The 20,707-nt window shown below is 47.5% G+C and overlaps 7 protein-coding genes across 9 annotated transcripts in view; 6 read left to right on the top strand and 1 right to left on the bottom strand.

Annotated features, from left to right (window-relative positions):
• The window catches only part of pnt (ETS transcription factor pointed), a 49,974-nt gene extending 44,222 nt beyond the window's left edge, over positions 1-5,752 (top strand). For 2 of the 3 annotated variants that reach the window (XM_043211753.2, XM_017247747.3), the window contains 3 exons: positions 4,010-4,995; positions 5,057-5,214; positions 5,276-5,752. In XM_043211753.2, coding sequence (XP_043067688.1) covers positions 4,010-4,995; positions 5,057-5,214; positions 5,276-5,339 — 1,208 coding nt within the window. In that variant the 3' untranslated portion in view covers positions 5,340-5,752. Of the gene's footprint in view, positions 1-1,606; positions 2,712-4,009; positions 4,996-5,056; positions 5,215-5,275 lie in introns of those variants that run through there. The other variant, XM_017247748.3, reaches the window with a different exon arrangement.
• Positions 5,753-6,417: 665 nt separating this feature from the next.
• Positions 6,418-8,450, top strand: bb8 (big bubble 8). Its single transcript, XM_017247752.3, has 4 exons — positions 6,418-6,945; positions 7,006-7,598; positions 7,654-8,061; positions 8,116-8,450. Exons 1-4 carry the CDS (start codon positions 6,558-6,560, stop codon positions 8,338-8,340), a joined length of 1,614 nt encoding a protein of 537 aa, XP_017103241.2. The 5' UTR covers positions 6,418-6,557; the 3' UTR covers positions 8,341-8,450.
• A 126-nt stretch (positions 8,451-8,576) lies between these two features.
• On the top strand, positions 8,577-10,685 carry LOC108129613 (outer dynein arm-docking complex subunit 1-like). Its single transcript, XM_017247750.3, has one exon. It carries the CDS (start codon positions 8,714-8,716, stop codon positions 10,364-10,366), a length of 1,653 nt encoding a protein of 550 aa, XP_017103239.2. The 5' UTR covers positions 8,577-8,713; the 3' UTR covers positions 10,367-10,685.
• A 123-nt stretch (positions 10,686-10,808) lies between these two features.
• On the top strand, positions 10,809-13,249 carry LOC108129612 (coiled-coil domain-containing protein 63-like). The gene has a single exon (XM_017247749.3). The coding sequence runs from the start codon at positions 10,953-10,955 to the stop codon at positions 12,612-12,614; it is 1,662 nt and encodes a 553-aa protein (XP_017103238.2). The 5' UTR covers positions 10,809-10,952; the 3' UTR covers positions 12,615-13,249.
• On the top strand, positions 13,233-15,151 carry LOC108129615 (coiled-coil domain-containing protein 63-like). Its single transcript, XM_017247751.3, has one exon. The coding sequence runs from the start codon at positions 13,233-13,235 to the stop codon at positions 14,883-14,885; it is 1,653 nt and encodes a 550-aa protein (XP_017103240.2). The 3' UTR covers positions 14,886-15,151.
• A 188-nt stretch (positions 15,152-15,339) lies between these two features.
• On the top strand, positions 15,340-17,230 carry LOC108129348 (coiled-coil domain-containing protein 63). The gene has a single exon (XM_017247317.3). It carries the CDS (start codon positions 15,477-15,479, stop codon positions 17,127-17,129), a length of 1,653 nt encoding a protein of 550 aa, XP_017102806.2. The 5' UTR covers positions 15,340-15,476; the 3' UTR covers positions 17,130-17,230.
• A 1,710-nt stretch (positions 17,231-18,940) lies between these two features.
• Positions 18,941-20,668, bottom strand: LOC108129911 (hatching enzyme 1.2). The gene is made up of 2 exons (XM_017248212.3): positions 19,399-20,668; positions 18,941-19,333 (listed from the first exon to the last, which is right to left on the bottom strand). The coding sequence occupies exons 1-2, from the start codon at positions 20,212-20,214 to the stop codon at positions 19,091-19,093; spliced, it is 1,059 nt and encodes a 352-aa protein (XP_017103701.2). The 5' UTR covers positions 20,215-20,668; the 3' UTR covers positions 18,941-19,090.
• Between the last annotated feature and the right edge of the window lie 39 nt (positions 20,669-20,707).

Below are 20,707 nucleotides of genomic sequence, written 5' to 3' on the forward strand. Positions count from 1 at the left end.
GTTGGAAGCTATCAGTCGGGCCGGGAATCAATAGAGCCGTGATAACACACTGTGGAAACCTGATAACCAACATAGGGGGGAAGCATATTCACAAATGTATCTTGGCCAGGGGGAAACGTGTCTTTTGGCATTACACGTTCTGCGATCACTTCACCCGAAATCGCTCCAAAAAAATGAACATACAGAGCTCCACACCAAACTGTCATTGGCTGGTGGACGGCGGAAAAAATGCCCCAAAACACGTTTCCCCAGTTGGCCACCATTTTTTTTCGCCAAACTAATACTATTTATATAATTCGTATTGTGTATCTGAAGAAGACACGTACATATGCCTTTGGCTCGGAATAGTTAACTAATTTTTAAGTTTTGTTTGTTTTTTTTTTTTTATGTTTTATATATATTTTTTTTTTGGCATGATCTCATCGAGTATGTGTGTGTGTGTGTGTTTGATGTGGCAGCCAATCCCACATTGGATCATTATGCTAGTATCTGTGAGATACAGTTGATGATGATGTGCTGGGGCTGCCTCCGCTACTGCCCACTCTATCATTATGGTCGAGATACATTTGTATCTTTTTTGTGTTTCTTTCGGGTGGCTAGATAGCTAGCTGGCTGGCTGCCTTGTGATTTGCTGACGAGTTGGCGTCGTTAATGATCTGAAAAGCCAATTTCGGGCTGGAGAAACTGTACTGTGTAGTAAATTATTTCCAAATCAACAAGTTGTATCTCGAAATGGTCTCGAAATCTTAATTTTTTTAAATGCGCAGCAGCCAAGGGTCTCCTTCGTTTTTTGGTTAGTGGCTGGCACTAAGCTGGAGGCACTAGTGGGGAGAACGCGACGTGTGGGAAAGAGAGGAAGAGGTCGGGTCTCCGGTCGGGAGAAACACCCTGTGAAAGTATTCTCGATTATTATTATTTGCCATTGGCACACACTCTGAGTGTATCTGAGTATCTGTGTATCTGTAAACCGACGCTGTGTGTGCCGCAATGTGCTGGAGCCGAACGTCCAAACGCCGACCCGAGCACCGCTCTCCCACACAAACGCACCGAGCCGAGCGGGAAAGAGAGCGAACAGCCGACGAGCGGCCAGCGGCGAACAGGCAACAACCCGAGTGCAACTTCAAAGCAACTTCACTTCTTGAACGGATGTCGAAGGTAGCGCAACTGTAAGATACAAAATCGCTCATACGCCGCTTGGATCGTTTGAATCGTTTGGATCGTTTGAATCGCTTGTATCGCCTCGCACGCAGTGTTCTTTTATCGCGCGCGCAGAAATACTTAATTTATAAATACTTATAGAGGGTCGCTGAAACGATAAAAAACCCAAAAAGAATTTAATAAATCAGAAAAAACACAGTGAGCTGATTGTGGCGCGGAATGGAAACAATGTACGATATATGCGCATTTATTTACGGAATTTATCAACGGCCGGAGGCGAGAATTAATGGCAATTAGTTTCTACAGCAAAAGTGCTAAGAATTCGCGGCAGTGTGTGAACAGATTAAAATTTCGCAAATACACAACCGACAAGTGATTACCGCAGCAACTAAAAAATTAAAGCAAACTAAGCGAAGAATTCTTCGAGTGTCCACATCACCCACAGAGGTCCCCAGACACCTCTTGTTTATTAAAACTTATCAATTGTCCAGCGGGCAATCCAATTGATTAGGACCCGCATGTGCTTGGCAAACCAAAAATCATAAACCACAAAACCAACAGCCAAATATTGAGTGTGAGTGTGTGTTGTGTTTGGGCCTGACAGTGCAAAAATTAAAATATACATAGTGTAGTATCCTATCCACCCTCTGAGGAAATACTCAAAAACCTAAAAGTGAAATCAATTTTAATACAAGCGCAAGTACCACCAGCATAAGCCACAATTGACAGAACCGAATTGTGACAACGGATTCGGATTCGGAGAGTTGAGATCCCGCAGATTTCCCGGCACAGTTCTCGAGTCAATGACGTGCACTTTGACCAGCGAGGTGGAGTTTCCGTTTTTGAGAATCGATCAACTTGAAGCGAAGAAATGCCGCCCTCTGCGTTTTTAGGGAATGCCACCATAATCAGTGCCGCCAACGCCTTGGACAGCCACAAGGAGCAGCAGCAGCTCCTCCACCAGCAACAGCAACACTTTGCCACCAGCACCACCAGCAACAACAATAGCCAAACGGCTCCCAACTTTAACTACAAACAGGCAGCCAGCAACAACATGGTCCTGCAGAGCTACGAGAACTATCCGAGCTATCATCTGGCTCAGCATCATCACCATCATCATCCGCACACGCACCACCTGCATCCTCACCAGCAACTGGGGCAACAGCCGCTAATGCAGCATCATCAGCTGCAACAACAGCAGCCCCACCACCCACAACTGCAACAGCCACAGCAGCAGCAGCCACATCACCAGCAGCATTATGGATCCCCACAGCAACACCATCGATTGTCCGGCGGCAGTACGGGCAGCGCCTCCAACACCACCTCCTCCGGCTCCAGTTCGAGTGGCTCCTCCTCCAGCGGATTTGGAGGAGCGGCAGCCGGAGCTGGTGCAGGGACAGGAGCAGGATCAGCCAGCAGCAGTCTGGTGGGGGCTCTGAGCAGCTCCACGGCTGCCTCGCTGGGATTGGGGTACTTCAACGACATTGCGCCCTTCGTGGGCGGCGATGCGAATGCCTACTACACGGATTCGGATGTCAACTTCTTCAGTTCAGGTACACAGACTTCCTCCGGGGTGACCCCGACACCTCAGTTCTCAGTCCTCCTCCATCCACACCGTCCACACCTTGTCAAATATTTACCAACTTCAAATGGTGGTACTTTTAATTACAATTTCTGGGTTGGTTTGCCGAGATGCCTGGCTTTCCTCCTGGGTGTGCTGGGGTGTGAAAATCAGCAGGCCAGAAGAAGCATAATTAAATTCGTAACTTAATTCGTTTTTAAGTGTTTGAGTGGCAAACACGCAACAGGTTTCTGTTGTGGGACGGGGTGTAGATTAGACGATAAGTATTTGACAATTAAGTGCCTTGTTTGCGGGGCTAGAAGGGATGTCTTTCGGGATGCGGATGCGAGAGATGCTGTCTTATTGAATGGTTCTCCTGATCTCTCGGGAGGCGGCACCTAAGCGCAGCGCTGCCAACTCTTTTTTCGCCAGCCAACGGGGGGCGGCTGTATCTGTATCTTTGTATCTGTATCTGCGCAGTTGTACACAGCAAGGGGCCAGCGAGCGAATGGGAAGCCAAACGAAAGCTTTTTATTTCTTTGCTTTGCCAGCGAGGGAGATGGCAATACCGCACGAGTGTGTCTGTGTGTATCGGTATGCCTCAACAGGTTTTCAATCCCACAGATACTCAACCCACATACACACTCGCTGGAAATGTGTTAAGTTTCCCTGTATTGGCATTTAATGTGTGGCGTCCACACTCACTCACTCCCCGAAAGACCATTAGATGTGTCGGGATTGGTGTCGTGGTGGTGGTATGCGAGTGTATCTGTGTGCGTGTGTCTTGCGTCTGTGGTGGTGTATGGGTCGTGATTTTGATTGGTTTTCGAAGTCTTCCGCTCGATTGAGAGGGACGCCCCATTTCTAATGAACGCGATTTAATTGAAATTGCAAGCAATTTACGGCCAAAGTGTTGGCGTGAGAAAAAAGCGGCGAAAGGTGTTTAATTTTTCCATGAGAAATTTTTTTTATCTCCAAAGGTAACTTTTTCCAAGAAGAGATTAACAATTTTTTAAGATTTAGATAGTAACAATTTCTTATGGGAAATATTAAAAAAGACTATCCTACGAAATCAATACAAAAGTGAATACTCTTAGATTTCTTCAAATAGGGAATTTATTGTATGAAGACAGGGTAGAAACTACATTGATGTTTAAGAAAAAAAAAACACGTGTTTAACAAGATCATTATAGTTTTTCTAGCCCAGATTCTCTGTTACTTAAGCCGTATTATCACCCTTGAAGCTATCAATTCTAATCCAATTATTTCCATATTCTTTTCCACTTACAGGCTACAGCAGCAACACTCATGATCGTAGCAACAACAGCCCGCCCCCGCAGCAATCGCAGCAACAGCAGCAGCAACAGCCGACTGTCAATGGCAACAACAACAACAATAGCGGCGGCAACAACAACAGCAGCAACAACAACAACCCCAACAACTCCATGCTACCGCCCGCTGTACAACAAAATAGCAATAACAACGAAAACAACGCCAGCAGCAACGCAAACAGCAGCAGCCACAACACCAACAACAGCGGCAGCAACAATGCCAATGCGGGCAGCAACAACAACAATAATAATAATAATAACAACAACAACATCAACTACATGGCCGCCATGGCGGCAATCTACCAACACCAGCTGAAGGAGGAGCCAGGAACCGGCCAGAACGGCGGCTCCTACGGAGGCAACCAGAACGATCCCACGGATCTCAGCAGCTACGGTCTGCCCAGCCACCTGGCCGCCTACACAAGTGGGGCGGGGGGCGGTGGCAGCTCCGTGGGAGGCGGCGGCGATGACAGCGACTACCACAGCACGATCTCGGCGCAGGAGCACCAGAGCCAGGCCTCGAGCGGAGGCAACGGTCCGGGAAGTGGCGGCAATGGCAGCTCCGGCAACAGCAACGGCTACGGCATGGACAGCAGCTCGGAGTTCTACGGTGCCTATGGCCGGGGTCGCTTCCACGACGGCTATGGGCCAGAGTTCACGCCCTATGACGCTCAGTCCTTCCAGATGGCCGTCCAGCCAACGGGCATGGACCAGTGGGGAGCATCCCACCCGCACCAGCATCCAGCGGCGTACATGAGCACCCTGGGGCTGGACAAGGGCCTGCTAGGAGGCTACACGACGCAGGGTGGAGTGCCGTGCTTCACGGGCTCCGGTCCCATCCAGCTGTGGCAGTTCCTGCTGGAGCTGCTACTGGACAAGACGTGCCAGAGCTTCATCTCCTGGACGGGCGACGGTTGGGAGTTCAAGCTAACGGATCCGGATGAGGTAAGAGTGACTATTATGAGTGGCTTGTATCCATTTCTTATGCGATATCCTTTCCCTTTAGGTGGCTCGTCGCTGGGGCATCCGAAAGAACAAGCCCAAGATGAACTACGAGAAGCTGAGTCGGGGTCTGCGTTACTATTACGACAAAAACATCATCCACAAGACGGCAGGAAAACGCTATGTCTACCGTTTCGTCTGTGATCTCCAGAATCTAGTTGGGTAAGTTAAGAAATCTAACAAGTGAGATTTCAATAAACTAATCTTCTCGTTTATCCTGCAGACACACGCCGGAGGAACTTGTGGCCAAATATGATCTTAAGATTGAGAAGAAGGACGTGGACTAGTCCACGAGCAGCAGTGAAGCTGCCCATCTTGGGTGAGCTGCCCCCCAGCCGGATTGTACTCAACCACCAGCCGCAAAAAATACTTTCGAGCGTTATTGTTTACCAAGCGTGATGTTAGCTTTTAAGCAGCAGCCCCCGAACTGCGATCTTGCTACGAGATTACCCACCCAAAGCCCAACACCCCCCAAGAAACCCTGAAAATTCAAAACTATCCCCTCCCCAACTTGCTTGTAATTATCGTGTAAAAATTAGACTTTTGAATTAATTTGAAATTAATTTAAAATACTTCAGAGTTAGCTTTAAGTTGAGCAAGAGATAACCAGTAAAAAAAAAGGATAAGAATTGAGAGAGAATTAATATGAAGTTCTGTGTGCAATGCGAATGATGTCTGCGGCAAGAATCGAACATTGTTAGAGGCCATAAAGCATGTGTCCCCCCCAAAAGTGATATTAGAGCGCAACATTTTGTTATACGTAAATAATCATTTTACCCGCACGGGGCACCAGAAACATTTCAACAAAAAAAACAAACAAATAAAAATCATGCATGTATATATGGAAGGCAGGCTGATGAAGATGTTATAAGTAGGTCTCTAGTATTTATATTGTATAATCTGTGTAATCTGTGCTACTGGTACAACTAAGTTTTCCAACTTCCAAGCCACGACTTTTTTTTAATCTTTTCCCGCAACTCGCAACCCATCTTGTGCGCTTCCGTGCGATCCCAAAAGTTTTAAACGTAGAACGACGACAGGACACTCCTTGTGAACTCCTTGTTTTAGCCCCTAGGCGTACTTGTAGGACCTAGACTCTATAGACTACCATAGTTAGGTGTTAAGCGCGTTGATGTGTATTTGTATGTCTATTAACTACTTAAGTCTAGCTCCTAGATGCTTAGCCACGTATTACGTAAAGTTACGATCTAAAAAAAAGAAAAAACCACATACATTTTGTAGAGCAATTCTAAACTATTGTATTTATACAGAGCGTACGTTTTAATCTAGAGTTATCGATTAACATTGCTAATGATACAAACAATAAAAAGAAACGTCAATTTGAAAACTCAGTATCGCAATCAATCTAACAAACCCGTCTTTGACTAATGTGTAACATTTCCGAAATAGTATCAACAAATTTAAAATCTTTAAAATCTAAAAAATATACTTTGGGGCTCCAAAATTAAAAGAACCAAAAACATAACATCTTCTGCGGTTCCATTATGTTGAGGCTCATGACGAAGAGTTTCTTTGGAATGCGAAGCCTTGTGCGTCCTTGTGGTCCTATGATGGTCCGCTGGGAACACAAAATGCCGGAACACCTGAAGAAGGTGGAGACGGACAAGGATCCGGAGTTCTCAGCCATGGTGCTCTACTACTATCACAAAGCGGCCCAGGCCATGGAACCGTCGCTGATCGAGAGCATGGAGAAGTACACGCACATGAAGCCGGAGGAGCGCAAGGCCCGAGTCAGTGCCATTCTGAACCTCATAGGAAGCGTCTCCACCTCGGTGGAGGTCAACTTTCCCATCATTCGTCAAGATGGCAACTATGAGATCGTCACTGGCTACCGGGCCCACCACGTCCGCCATCGGTTGCCTCTCAAAGGCGGTATTTTTAATTGATTTTGTGATTCTGGCTTTCGATCTCAAATGGTAATACTTTCCACAGGGATTCGCTTTGCCATGGATGTGGACGAGAGTGAGGTGAAGGCCCTGGCCGCGATCATGACCTTTAAGTGCGCGTGTGTCAACCTTCCCTATGGCGGATCCAAGGGCGGCATCCGAATGGACCCCAAGAAGTATGCCGTATCCGAGCTGCAAACGATCACCCGTCGCTACACCATGGAGCTGCTGAAGCGCAACATGATCGGGCCGGGCATCGATGTGCCGGCTCCGGACGTGAACACCGGTCCAAGGGAAATGAGCTGGATCGTCGATCAATACTCGAAAACCTTCGGCTACAAGGACATTAACGCATTGGCCATTGTGACCGGGAAACCGGTCCACGTGGGCGGGATTAATGGTCGCCATTCGGCCACAGGCAGGGGCGTTTGGAAGTCCGGCGATCTATTTGTTCAGGACAAAGAGTGGATGGATCTGATAGGTTTTAAGACGGGGTGGAAGGACAAGCGATGCATTGTCCAGGGATTCGGGAATGTAGGTTCCTTCGCGGCCAAGTTTGTGCACGAAGCTGGTGCCAAGGTGATTGGGATTAAGGAGTTTGATGTTTCGATAAAGAATAACGATGGCATTGACATTGAAGTAGGTGGACTTTTTCGAAAACGACTGAGTTTAATATACCATCTAATCCCCACAGGACCTCTTCGACTATGTGGCTGAAATGAAGTCCATTAAGGGATATCCTAAGGCCGAGGAGACTACCGAAGATCTGTTGACCGCCGAATGCGAGATTCTCCTGCCGTGTGCCACCCAGAAAGTACTCACCACCGAGAACGCCAGCAACGTCAAGGCCAAGCTGATCCTAGAGGGCGCCAACGGACCCACGACACCAGCGGCGGAGAAAGTCCTGCTGGAGAAGGGAGCGCTGCTGGTGCCAGACCTCTACTGCAATGCTGGCGGGGTAACAGTTTCCTACTTTGAGTACCTGAAGAACATCAACCATGTGTCCTATGGCAAGATGAACTCCAAGACTACCTCGGAACTTATCAAGGAGACTCTCAACTCCATCAATCAGTCGCTCAACGAATGTGGCGATGGAGAATTCGTGAGTTATTCGTAAGATCCTCAAAGAACTTAAACTAAGATTCTCCATCCTCAGCCCGAGATCAAGCCCAACAAGAAGCTAAAGAAGATGCGCGAGTGCACCACTGAGGCGGATATTGTGGATGCGGCTCTCCAAACTGTAATGGAATCGGCGGCCCGTGGAATCAAGCAGGTGGCCAACAAGTTTGCCCTCTGCAACGACCTCCGCAAGGCCGCCTACATTTGGTCAACCTTCAAAATCTTTAACGCATTAGAGAGTTCTGGCATTTCTCAGCAGTGACTTCTATATGGGATGTTTCAGATTTTTGTATGAAGTTATATGAAGGCAATTCTAAAATGTTTTAAAATTTACCGATTAAATTACAATTCTTTGTAAAAATTCCAATGTGATTTTTTTTTCATATATGGTAAAAGGGGGAGTATAATTCGAAAAGAGTATAATTCGAACCTGATTGAGCTTTCAACCATTTTTGATTCAAACATTTGAAATACTAATTTGGATCACTCTTGCCTTGAGAACAGCTTCACCCAAAATATATGCCAATTTTGATATAGATTCTATAGAATCTATTCTAGACACTTGCCGAAACAATATTCATATCCAAAGAACACAAAACCTGGGTACAAAATTTTCTTTCGCTTGAGAGAACACCATGGATGATGAGATCGAAAAGTTCGACAAATTCCCCTTCCTGGAGAGCTGCCTGCTGAAGCACAAGGAGCTGGGAAGACGGCAGCGGGCTTACGTGAATATTGTGACCACCAAGTTGCAGACCCGGAACGATGCCATCGTCGATGCCAGCTATGTGAGGTCGATTGAGCAGTTGAAGGAGGAGAAGGACGAACTGAAGGCCAAGATCTTTGTGGCCAACAGTACATGCTATAAAAAGATCAATAACCGTTTTCTGGCCCAGATTCGTTGCCACGTGGAGTGCCAGGAGAACCTCTATGAGGACATTCAGTTCATGAAGACATCGATCACCAACATGGAAGTTCAGATCGGCCGCATGGCCCGCCTGTTATATAGCCTGAATCTGCAGACCACGCCCGACGACCGGCGCATGGCCTATGTCTTTAAGCAGCGCAAGCGGATGGAGATCCTGAACAACAACCTGGAGGTGGGAGTGCGCCAGGAGGGCGCCTTCACGGCTCTGAACGCCGCGCTCAGGGAGAAGCTTATCTGTATTCTCAACATCCGTACTTTCTTCAACCAATCTTTCAGCAAGCTGGTGAAGAAGCTGAACAGCGACAAGAAGTACATGCTCGACTTGATCGAATACGCCCTCACCACCTTCGACGGCTGCATCGAGGTCTATGAGAAGTTCGAAATGTTGCGGAAGAGGAACGCTCGAGAGGGGTTGAACGCCCGCCTAGAGGTGCAGGCGGTTCACCGCAACATGGCCGCCGACAATGACACCTCGGCCTTCATTACGTGCAAGGGTAAGGGCCGGGAACTGGCCGATCTCCAGCCCAAGGAGTACAAGCGACGGGAGAAGTTCCGTGAGAAGAACCGCAAGAAGGTCGATTTGTACAGCTCGATCCTTCGAAAGATCAAAGAGTTCACAAACTCCAAGAAGGTCGACGAGGTCATTGAAAAGTTCAACGACCAGGAGAGCCTCTACTATTCCTACTTCAATTACAACAATGAGATGAGCTACCACGTGACTTTGCTCAACCACTCCGTCAATCACCTGTACAAGGACATAGTCGATCTAAGGAATGAAAAGAACGACACACTGCAAAACCAGCTGGACGAGATTGCCTCCCTGGAGAGCGAGGTGCAAAATCAGGAGGAGGAAAACATGGGTATCCAGACGATGCGGGAGCAGAACGATAGCAAGATGGAGGGGTTGCTTCAGGGCGTGGAGAACATTTGCGACATGTGCCGGATGGACCGCTCTCCTCTGACCCCGTTGCTGGGCAGCCACGCCCACATCAACCTGGTCAACCTTCAGCGTTTCCTGAAGCTGCTCGAGACGCGGGTCTACAATCTGGTGGCCAGTGTCTACACCACGGAGCGGGAAGCGAAGAATCGCTCTTTCGTTGTGAGGGAGGTGTACAAAGTGTGCGAATACCTTACTCCTCTGGATGACATAATGATCACTCAACAGTGCGCGGAGTGCGCCGAAACAGACGCCCAGAACATCGACGAAGGCGGAGACATCTCCTATCCGAACACCATCAAGGAGGCCAAGAAGAAGATCTACGAGAAGGTCACCCAGCCGGAGATCCAGTACCGTCTCCACAGCATCAGCCAGTGCCGCCTGCCCCACTCTCGTCTTCTGGCCGCCAAGCGCAACGCCTAATCTCCGGCTTGGTCACCGGGTCCTCCTGCTTCGGTGGCCAACCCAGCAATTCTGTTTCCTTTTCTTTTCTGATGATTCTCCCGAGGCTGTCAAATAGGTTGCCTTGAGGTGGATTTTTAAGGATTTTTTAAAGGATTTCTATGTATATATTTTTGGACAACACTATAGTCTATTTCGGAACAGGGTTTTGACTTTTGCGGCATGCATTAGTATGCAAAAAAAAAATATTTAAATTAACCGCCAAATTTATGTTTCCATAAAACAAGAATGCAGATCACAAAGTATTCCCGAAAAAATTATAAAAGTTATTGGATGTAAAAATAAAAAAAAATGTTTTATATGAATTAAAGGTTTTTTATTGAGTATTTTCTAAAAATTTCTTATGAAATAGAACAAAAAGTTCCCTAATCATTATTCTTTGCACTATACTTCATACATACATAGATCCATTCAAGTTCCTCAGACTATCAGACACTTCCAAGAAACACACAACTCAATACATAACACTCCCCCTAAACTAAACTTAAACACATATTCCACTTTAAACATATCCTTTGGAAACTGGAAGGAATAGAGTAGTGCCATCATGGACGATGACATCACAAAGTTTCCCAAACATGATTTCCTCGAGAGTTACATGGTCAGGACCAAGGAGCTAGCCAAAAGACAGCGCGAGTATCGGAATCTCCTGTTCGGCAAGGTGATGTCTCGCAAGGAGCTCATCGTGGCGGCCAGCTACAAGCAGGCCAACAACCAGTTGGAGGAGGAGAAGGACGAACTGAGGGCCCAGATCTGGGTGGCCGGCGGCAGGCCCTACAAAAAGGAAAACGAGCGCTTCCTGAAGCTTATCCGCTGCCATGTCGAGTGCCAGGAGAATCTCGCCGACGACATCGGTTCGCTGAAGACCTCCATTGCCAATATGGAGATGCAGATCGGTCGTATGAACAAGCAGTTGTTCAATCTCAGTCTGAAGACAATGCCTGATGACCGGTATGTTGCCGAGGTTCAGCACAAGCGGAAGAAATTGAGTCTTCTGGAAAACAGCCTGGAGGTGGGTGTGCGCATGGAGGGCGCCTTCACGGCCCAGAATGCGAAACTGCGGGAACAGCTCATTTTCACCCTGAACACCCGTTCCTTTTTCAACGACTCTTATACCAAAATGATAAGGAAGCTGGACTCTGAAAGGAAGTATCTCATCGACCTGGTCGAGTACGCGCTTTCCACCTATGACAGCTGCATCGAGATCTTCGAGAAGAACGAGTTGCTGGCTAAGCGCGACAGGCGGGAGGGGGAACAACGCAAGGTGGAGATGCAGGGACTGGTGCGGAGAATTGTAGCCAAGGGGGATACTTTGGCCTTTTTCGAGTGCAAGGCCAAGCCCAGGGTGCTGGCCGACCTGCAGCCCAAGGAGTACAGGCGCAGGGAAAGGTTCCGGACGATGCACCGCAAGAAGGTTAACCTCTACGATTCCATTCTGAAGAAGATCAAGGAGTTTACCGAATCCCGCAACGTGGCCGAGGTCATCGAAAAGTTCCAGCAGCAGGAGAGCCTCTACTACTCCTACTTCAACTACAACAACGAGATGAGCTACCACGTCACCATGCTGAACAACTCGGTGAACCATCTCTTTCGGGACATCGTCAGGCTCAGGAATGAAAATGTCAACTCCCTGCAGTGGCAGGTCGAGGAGATAGCCAAATTGGAGGCGCTGACAGCAGCCAAGCAGGAGTCCAACTCGAAGCTGACGGAAGTTAGAGAAAACAACGAGGCTCTCCTAGAAAGTCTTTTGCAGGGCGTGGAAGCCATATGTAAGATGTGCAACCTGGACAAGACTACCCTAATGGTGCTGCTCGGCGACCACAATCACGTCAGCCTGGTCAACCTGAAGCGCTTCCTAAAGCTGCTCGAAACCCGGGTCTATGAGGTGCTGGCCTCCGTTTATACCCAGGAGCGTGAAGATAAGGATATTAAGGACCTCGACTATGTGGTCAAAACCGCCGAGAAGATCTGCGACACATTGACGCCCATAGACGCAATCGTCCTGACCCAGCAGTGCCCGGAGTGCGCCGAGACAGATGCCCAGAACATCGAGGAGGGCGGCGACCTATCCTACCCACACACGGTCAAGGAGTCCAAGAAGAAGCTCTATGAGAAGATCACCCAGCCGGAGATCCAGTACCGCCTCCACAGCATCAGCCAATGCCGCCTGCCCCGCTGCCGTCTCCTGGCCTCGAAGCGGTTTATGTAGAGTTGGGAAGATGCGGAAACCAGCAGCTTCTTGGCCTTCTTAACGATCCATTTGGTAACGGGGATTGGGACTGAACTTGGGCCTAGTCATTTGTTGCTAACTATGGTTGATTAGGCCACCATTCCGTTGAGGTTACCGTGGATGGAATTATGCTAATCTCACCAGTAGGATTTTCAATTTCGATAATCCATTAATACGAAAACAATTTAAAAACTTCTTTTCTAAGATTTGACCATCGACTAAATTTTTGTTACCATGAGATGTACATACGGGCGTACTTACATAAGTATGAGCACTTTTCTGAGACTCACGCAAATAAAGAACTATTTAAATGAAAGTTTTCTAGTCTATAACTAACTATAAAACAGGCATTAATTTAATGGATAAATGGAGTAGCTATAGCATATCAAAATATGTAATATTAACATGCTTTGGAATAGGATGCCTTGGGAAATAAGTTTATTATAAACTCAACCCTCGACACAACACGACAGACACACACAAACTAGTCACAAAACACCCATGTACACGATCCCAAAAAATAAAAAAAAAACACACACACAAACACTACACTTACAATATACACTTTCTTTTTGGAGGAACTGAAGAACACTGGCCATGGACAATACCGAAAAGTTTAACAAAAGTCAGTTCTTCGAGAGCTACCTGGCCAAGCACAGGGATCTGGGCAGACGGCAGCGGGAGTACAAGAATATCCTCTCCACCAAGCTAGCAACGCGCAAGGAGCTTATCGTGGAGGCCAGCTACCTGACGTCCAACAACCAGCTAGAGGAGGAGAAGGACGATCTGAGGGCTCAGATCTGGGTGGCCAATAGCTCCACTTATCGCAAGGAGGACCAGCGCTACCTGGACAACATTCGGTGCCATGTGGAGTGTCAAGAAAACCTCGCCGTGGACATCAGTTCTCTGAAAAGGTCCATCATCAACGTGGAACGCGAGATCGGAAGAATGTCCAAACAGATCTATCACTTGAATCAGAATACTGTACCCGATGAAAGGTATACGGTGCATGTGGGCCAAGTGCGAAAGAAGATGAGCCTTCTGGAGGATGCCCTTGAGACGTCAGTGCGTCAAGAGTGTGACATGGCGGCGACAAACGCAAATCTGAGGCAGCAGCTCATCTGGATCCTCAACTACCGCACCAGCTTCAACGATTCCTACACCAAAATGGTCCAGAAGCTGAACAGCGACAAGAAGTATATGACAGACATGATCGAGTACGCCGTGAGCACCTTTGACAACTGCATCGACGTATACGAGAAGATCGATAAACTGGCCAAGCAAACCAAGAAGGAAAAGGAACAACGCCGCTTGGAGGCCCAGGCGGTGGTGCGGAAAACAACTGCCGACACCGTCAACGCCTCCTTTTTAAACTGTAAGGCTAAGCCCCGGGAACTGGCGGACCTCCAGCCGAAGGAGTACAAGAGGCGGGAGAAGTTCCGGACGATGCACCGCAAGAAGATCAATCTCTACACCTCGGTGCTGAGAAAGGTACTCCGCTTCACGAACTCCCTCAAAATGGACGAGGTTATTGCCAAGTTCAACAACCAGGAGAGCCTCTACTACTCCTATTTCAACTACTCTACCGAGATGAGCTACCACATAACGATGCTTAACAACTCTGTGAATCACCTTATGGCGGACATAGTAGCTCTGCGCCGAGATAACAAAGACACGTTGCAGGAACAGCTCGAGAAGATCGAGAGCCTAGAGACCCAGGTGCGGTCAAAGGAGCAATCCAACATGGTCCTTGTCGAGGTGAGAGAACGCAACGCCACCCAGCTGGAGAATCTTCTCGGGGGCGTGGAGGCCGTCTGTCAAATTTGCGCCATCGACGCCTCTCCCTTCAATGACCTTCTGGGCGACCACACTCACGTCAATCTGGTGAATCTCAAGCGATTCCTGAAGGTCCTGGAGACCCGGGTGCTAAACGTGATGGCAAGTGTGTATGCAGAAGAGCGCCGAGCCGGTAACCCCATGAGTTACGTAGTCCGGGAGGTGGTTAAGAATTGCGAAGGACTCACCGACATCTCAGACATAGTCCTGACCCAGCAGTGTCCCGAGTGCGCCGAGACGGATGCCCAGAACATCGACGAGGGCGGTGACTTCTCCTACCCGCACACCATCAAGGAGGCCAAGAAGAAGCTCTACGAGAAGGTCACCCAGCCGGAGATCCAGTACCGTCTCCACAGCATCAGCCAGTGCCGCCTGCCCCGGTCGCGTCTTTTGGCCGCGCAGAGGAGCATGTAAATTTATCGGAATGTTAGTATTCCCGTGGGTCACCACGTCACACTATTCCCAGGGACCTCGACGGTTTTTATCCTTTTTTGTTAAAAAGGAGTTGTGTGAACTCAAGGTCGAGAAGGTCATTTAAAACATATGTGTTTTTGACTAAGCTTCATACTCTGAAGCTATCGAAGAGATGGTTTCATGTCGCGATTTAATTCGAATTTTGGGTCGGTATACGGAGAATCATGTAGATCAACTTTCAGTTAAGACGGCAAAATAAATTAAACATCATACTTAGTTTCTAGTTTATGATTTTATTAGGGGTTTTCGTCCTTATGGGTTGAAAAACGGTCTTCAACCCTAAAACTCACTAACCAACAGAAAGCTAGACAAGTTATAGAATAGATCTAAAGAGTCTGTTCTAATCTATTAGTCTCACCTGCCATGAAAGTCCAAATCATTAGTATCAATATCCCCTTTAGTTTTGACTCATACACTTTCCTTAGGACACACAGAACACAAACACGTTCCTGTAAGAAAACACAATACACTTATAATTCCAACACTTTTGTTTCGTTGGTTAAATTCAAGAAATAGTGTTCCGCCATTGCCATGGATGAAGTAGTGCAGTTCGACAAGGGAGCCTTCCTTGAGGGGTACCTTCTGAAGCACAAGGAGCTGGGCAAGCGGCAGCGGGAATACAAGAAGATCCTTTCTAGCAAGCTCAAGTCTCGTAAGGAGACCATCATCGAGGCTAGTTACGAGACGGCCATAGACCAGCTGGAGGAGGAGAAGAACGACCTGAGGGCCCAGATTTGGGTGGCCAGTGGATCCACCCACCAGAAAGGTAACGAGCGTTACTTGGAGCACATCCGTTGCCACGTTGAGTGCCAGGAGACTCTCTCGGAGAACATCAACTCCCTGAAGACCTCCATCTATAATATGGACCGTGAAATCAGCCGCATGGACAAGCAGATCTACAATCTGAATCGCCTGACAGTTCCCGACTCGCAGCACCAGGCGTATGTGCGGAAGGCTCGGAAGAGGCTGACCATCTTGGAGAACTCACTGGAGGTGGGCATGAGACAGGAGTGTGGCTTCACGGCGGCCAACGCGGATTTGCGCGAGCAGCTCATCCGCATCCTCAACCACCGCACCTTCTTCAACGATTCCTACACCAAAATGGTGCTCAAGCTGAACAGCGACAAGAAGTATCTCATCGATTTGATCGAGTACGCCCTGAACACCTTCGACGGGTGCATTGAGGTGTACGAGAAGATCGATATTTTGGCCAAGAGGGAGGCAAAGGAGAGGGAGCTGCGGCGGGTGGAGATGCAGGGCATCATGCGGAAAGTGGCCGCCGATGATGACAACTCGGCCTTCCTCCAGTGCAAATCCAAGGCGCGAGAGCTGGCCGACCTCCAGCCCAAGGAGTACAAGCGAAGGGACGAGTTCCGGCGGCTGCATAACAAGAAAATCAATCTATACAACTCTGTGTTGCAGAAGATCCTGGAGTACACAGACTCCAACAATGTGGAAGAGGTGATCGGGAAGTTCCAGCAGCAGGAGAGTCTCTACTATTCGTTCTTCAACTATGCAAACGAGATGAGCTACCATATCACACTGCTCAACAACTCCGTAAACCGACTCTTCGAGGATATAGTGGCTTTGAAAAAGGACAATACCAACACCCTCCAGGAGCAGCTAGACCAGATCACTACTCTGGAAGGAAAGGTGCGCACCAAGCAGGAATCCAACCTAGACTTGCAAAAGACCCGGGAAAGCAACGATGCCCGCTTGGAGAATCTACTCCAGGGCGTGGAGACCATCTGCGAAATGTGCTCCATCGACATCGCCCCCCTGACAAAGCTCCTCGGCGACCACACCCACGTGAGCCTTGTTAATGTCAACCGGTTCTGCCGGCTCCTCGAGCAGAGGATCCAAGACATAACAGCCAGCGTTTATGTGATGGAGCGCCAGGACGATGCACGTTTCGATTACGTGGTCAAGCAGATCGAGAAGATATGCGAGCTGCCCACGGATCTCAACGACATCGTCCTGACGCAACAGTGTCCCGAGTGCGCCGAGGGCGAGGCCTTCAACATGGACGACGGTGGCGATGGGGTTCTCGTTCACTCGGTCACCGAGGCCAAGAAGAAGCTCTACGAGAAGGTGACCCAGCCGGAAATGCAGTACCGCCTCCACAGCATCAGCCAGTGCCGCCTGCCACGCTCTCGCCTTCTTGCCGCCAAGCGACATATGTAACTTGACTGGGATCCTGGCTCTTGGAATGGGCACTGTCATTCCTTTTGGTTAAATCTCCAAAAATGTGCATAACATCAAACCGTCAAAAATATTATAAATAATAATATAATATAAATAATAATAGCAAATTTTGTCCTTTAACCTAGGGCTCTGCACGAAAACACTCTTTTCTATTCACCTCCTAGTTTTCCAGTGGTATGACACACTAGAGAAATAGTAGTATTATCTATTATATAGTATTATCTATGTTATATTATATTATCGACTTTCAGAATTTTTTCAGGGTTGAGACTCCGCTTGAGAATTGAGGAAGACATAGCCATCACTGTGGCCCCTATAGGGGAAAACCCCATTTTCAAGGGATCCCATCACGAAAAATGGACAAAAAATCTAAAAAATATTTTGTCTCGAGATTTTGATGCAGAATGGTGGCAAATCGATCCAGAAATCGTTTAAGATACTCCGCTTGAGAATCGGATGAAAATTGGGGAAGATATAGCCATCACTGTGGCCCCTATAGGGAAAAACCCTATTTTCAAGGGATCCCATCACGAAAAATTGACAAAAAATATAAAAAATATTTTGTCTCAGGATTTTGATGCAGAATGGTGGCAAATCGATCCAGAAATTGTTTAAGATAATCCGCTTGAGAATCGGATGAAAATTATGGAAGATATAGCCATCACTGTGGCCCCTATAGGGGAAAACCCCATTTCCAAGGGATCCCATCACGAAAAATGAACAAAAAATATAAAAAATATTTTGTCTCGAGATTTTGATGCAGAATGGTGGCAAATCGATCCAGAAATCGTTTAAGATACTCCGCTTGAGAATCGGATGAAAATTGGGGAAGATATAGCCATCACTGTGGCCCCTATAGGGGAAAACCCCATTTTCAAGGGATCCCATCACGAAAAATGGACAAAAAATATAAAAAATATTTTGTTTCAGGATTTTGATGCAGAATGGTGGCAAATCGATCCAGAAATCGTTTAAGATACTCCGCTTGAGAATCGGATGAAAATTGGGGAAGATATAGCCATCACTGTGGCCCCTATCGGGGAAAACCCCATTTCCAAGGCATCCCACCACGAAAAATGGACAAAAAATATAAAAAATATTTTGTTTCAGGATTTTGATGCAGAATGGTGGCAAATCGATCCAGAAATCGTTTAAGATACTCCGCTTGAGAATCGGATGAAAATTGGGGAAGATATAGCCATCACTGTGGCCCCTATAGGGGAAAACCCTATTTTCAAGGCATCCCACCACGAAAAATGGACAAAAAATATAAAAAATATTTTGTTTCAGGATTTTGATGCAGAATGGTGGCAAATCGATCCAGAAATCGTTTAAGATAATCCTCTTGAGAATTGGATGAAAATTGGGGAAGATATAGCCATCACTGTGGCCCCTATAGGGGAAAACCCCATTTCCAAGGGATCTCATCACGAAAAACGGACAAAAAATCTAAAAAATATTTTGTCTCGGGATTTTGATGCAGAATGGTGGCAAATCGATCCAGAAATCGTTTAAGGTACTCCGCTTGAGAATCGGATGAGAATTGGGAAAGATATAGCCATCACTGTGGACCCTACACATTTTCCCATCGATCCAGAAATAGTTTAAGGTACTCCGCTTGAGAATCGGGTGAGAATTGGGGAGAATATAGGTATCAATTTGGACTCTATTTAGAAAACCCCATAAAATTGTGGGTTTTCTCAATTTCCCCACTTTTGTTCCTTCCGGAGGCCATAGCTCTGCCAAATTGTATCCGATCAGAAATATATTTTTTCAGGAATTGTGTTTTATTTCATGCTAATTTATTAATTGTATTATTAAAGACTACATTTATTATAACAAGATTCAGATATTTGTGCTATATATTTTCTAGGTGAGATGCATTAAATAGTTTCGAGCATGGATGATCCGTATGAGCTAGTAGATTCTGTGGGCAGAGTTTATTCCTTTTTTTCTTCCTCGCCAAGTCCCAAGCCGCTGATAAGCCCTCCTAAGAAACTGTCTACAATGGGGTTACCACTTCCGGAAGCTGCTCCTCCTGCCGGAGCCGGAGCTGGAGCAGGGGCAGCTGGGGAGTAGGGAGCCGAGCCAACAGTTCCACAGTTGTACATGCGGTTCAGTTTTTCAATATCAAAATCGGAGAAACCATTTCGTTGGCCCATTTTGTCAGCGCCATTCGCTTTCTGAAACCGAGAGGATTACAAAGGATTATTATTTTCCTTAATAGAAAAGAATGTTAGGGACTTGCCATAGCAATAATAGTAGGCTGTCCGTTAATGGAAAAGGCGTTCTTGGAGTAGTGCATCACACTGCCATAGTCGTAGGGCACGCCAAAAGCCTCCGTCCGGGCGGCCTTCTCAAAGTTGTTCATCGCTGAGGACTGGACATTGTTGTATTGGATAGCCACATAGTTGTCCCTCTCCATCCTGTTCTGCTCGTGCAGGAAGCCCAGGGCGTGCATCAGTTCGTGCATGGCGGTGCCGGGACGACTAAGGCATCCCGGGGTCTGAAGGTTAACATCCTGCTTGCCACCAACACGACCCACTGACGACCAGCAGCCAGAGTTATCGCCTCGAATGGAAATGTAGTCCCTCTCCGAGCTGCGTCTCACAAAACGGATGCAGGTGCGGCGATGGTACTCGGCAATGGCGTTCTCAATAGTGGCCATATCCTTTGAATTGAAGTTGCCACGAATCTCGTAGGGCACAATGCCATTGGGCCAGCGGGAGGATTGGGTAGGCAGGCCGTTTTTCATTATCAGATCGGTTTGGGGCACCAGCATGTCTCCCTCCAGGTAGTTGCCCAGCTCCTCGGGGTTCACAGCATCGGCATCTGAGAAGTTTCCCACTCGCACAGCAGTTTGCTGCTCATCCGGTTTGCCAAACAGGGCAGCACCAAACGGTGTTAGATCAATGATGTCCTGGCCAAGTTTCGGTGGGTCCTCCAGACCATTTCCCGGTAGTTCCACCACTTCCGTATCATCCACATCGTCATAGGACACAAAAGGCAATGCCTGGCAAATGGCTAAGGCTGAGGCCAACAATAGGAACACTTTTTGATTCATTCTGTGCTGCTTGGGTTTCCCTGAATGTGGGTGGATTTCAACTGTGTCGAGTTCTAGCTCGGACACCGATTTATATATGGCCCGGTATGTTCACGCCCGACCCTTTATCTGCCGGTGGCGGCGACTTTCATATGCATAAACATGTTTTCCACGCGGAAACCTTCGGCGGAATCTCCAACCAAGTGGTAAACGTCATAGCCGGATTGTCTCACGCTTTATGGCACCTTATGGTGTGGACAAATATTTGGACGGCGCTTACTCTGTAGCCTGTGTATTGCCATAAAGTGTATCAGTAGTTTGTTTGCATATCCAAAAGTTTAACGACACTTAATTTTAAATTTTCTCTTCGCCTCCAGAGCGATAACCGATAAGCACTATCGCGGCGACCTCTTAGCTTTATGGATTTATGCCACTCGCTGGGCGAAGAAGATATTCTGGTATAATTTGCCGGCTTTTTGGAGTGGAAACACACGCGGAACTCTTAAATAATTCA

Source organism: Drosophila bipectinata, chromosome 3R (genome assembly GCF_030179905.1).
Source record: "Drosophila bipectinata strain 14024-0381.07 chromosome 3R, DbipHiC1v2, whole genome shotgun sequence".
In the NCBI taxonomy this organism is placed as follows: Eukaryota; Metazoa; Arthropoda; class Insecta; order Diptera; family Drosophilidae; genus Drosophila; species Drosophila bipectinata.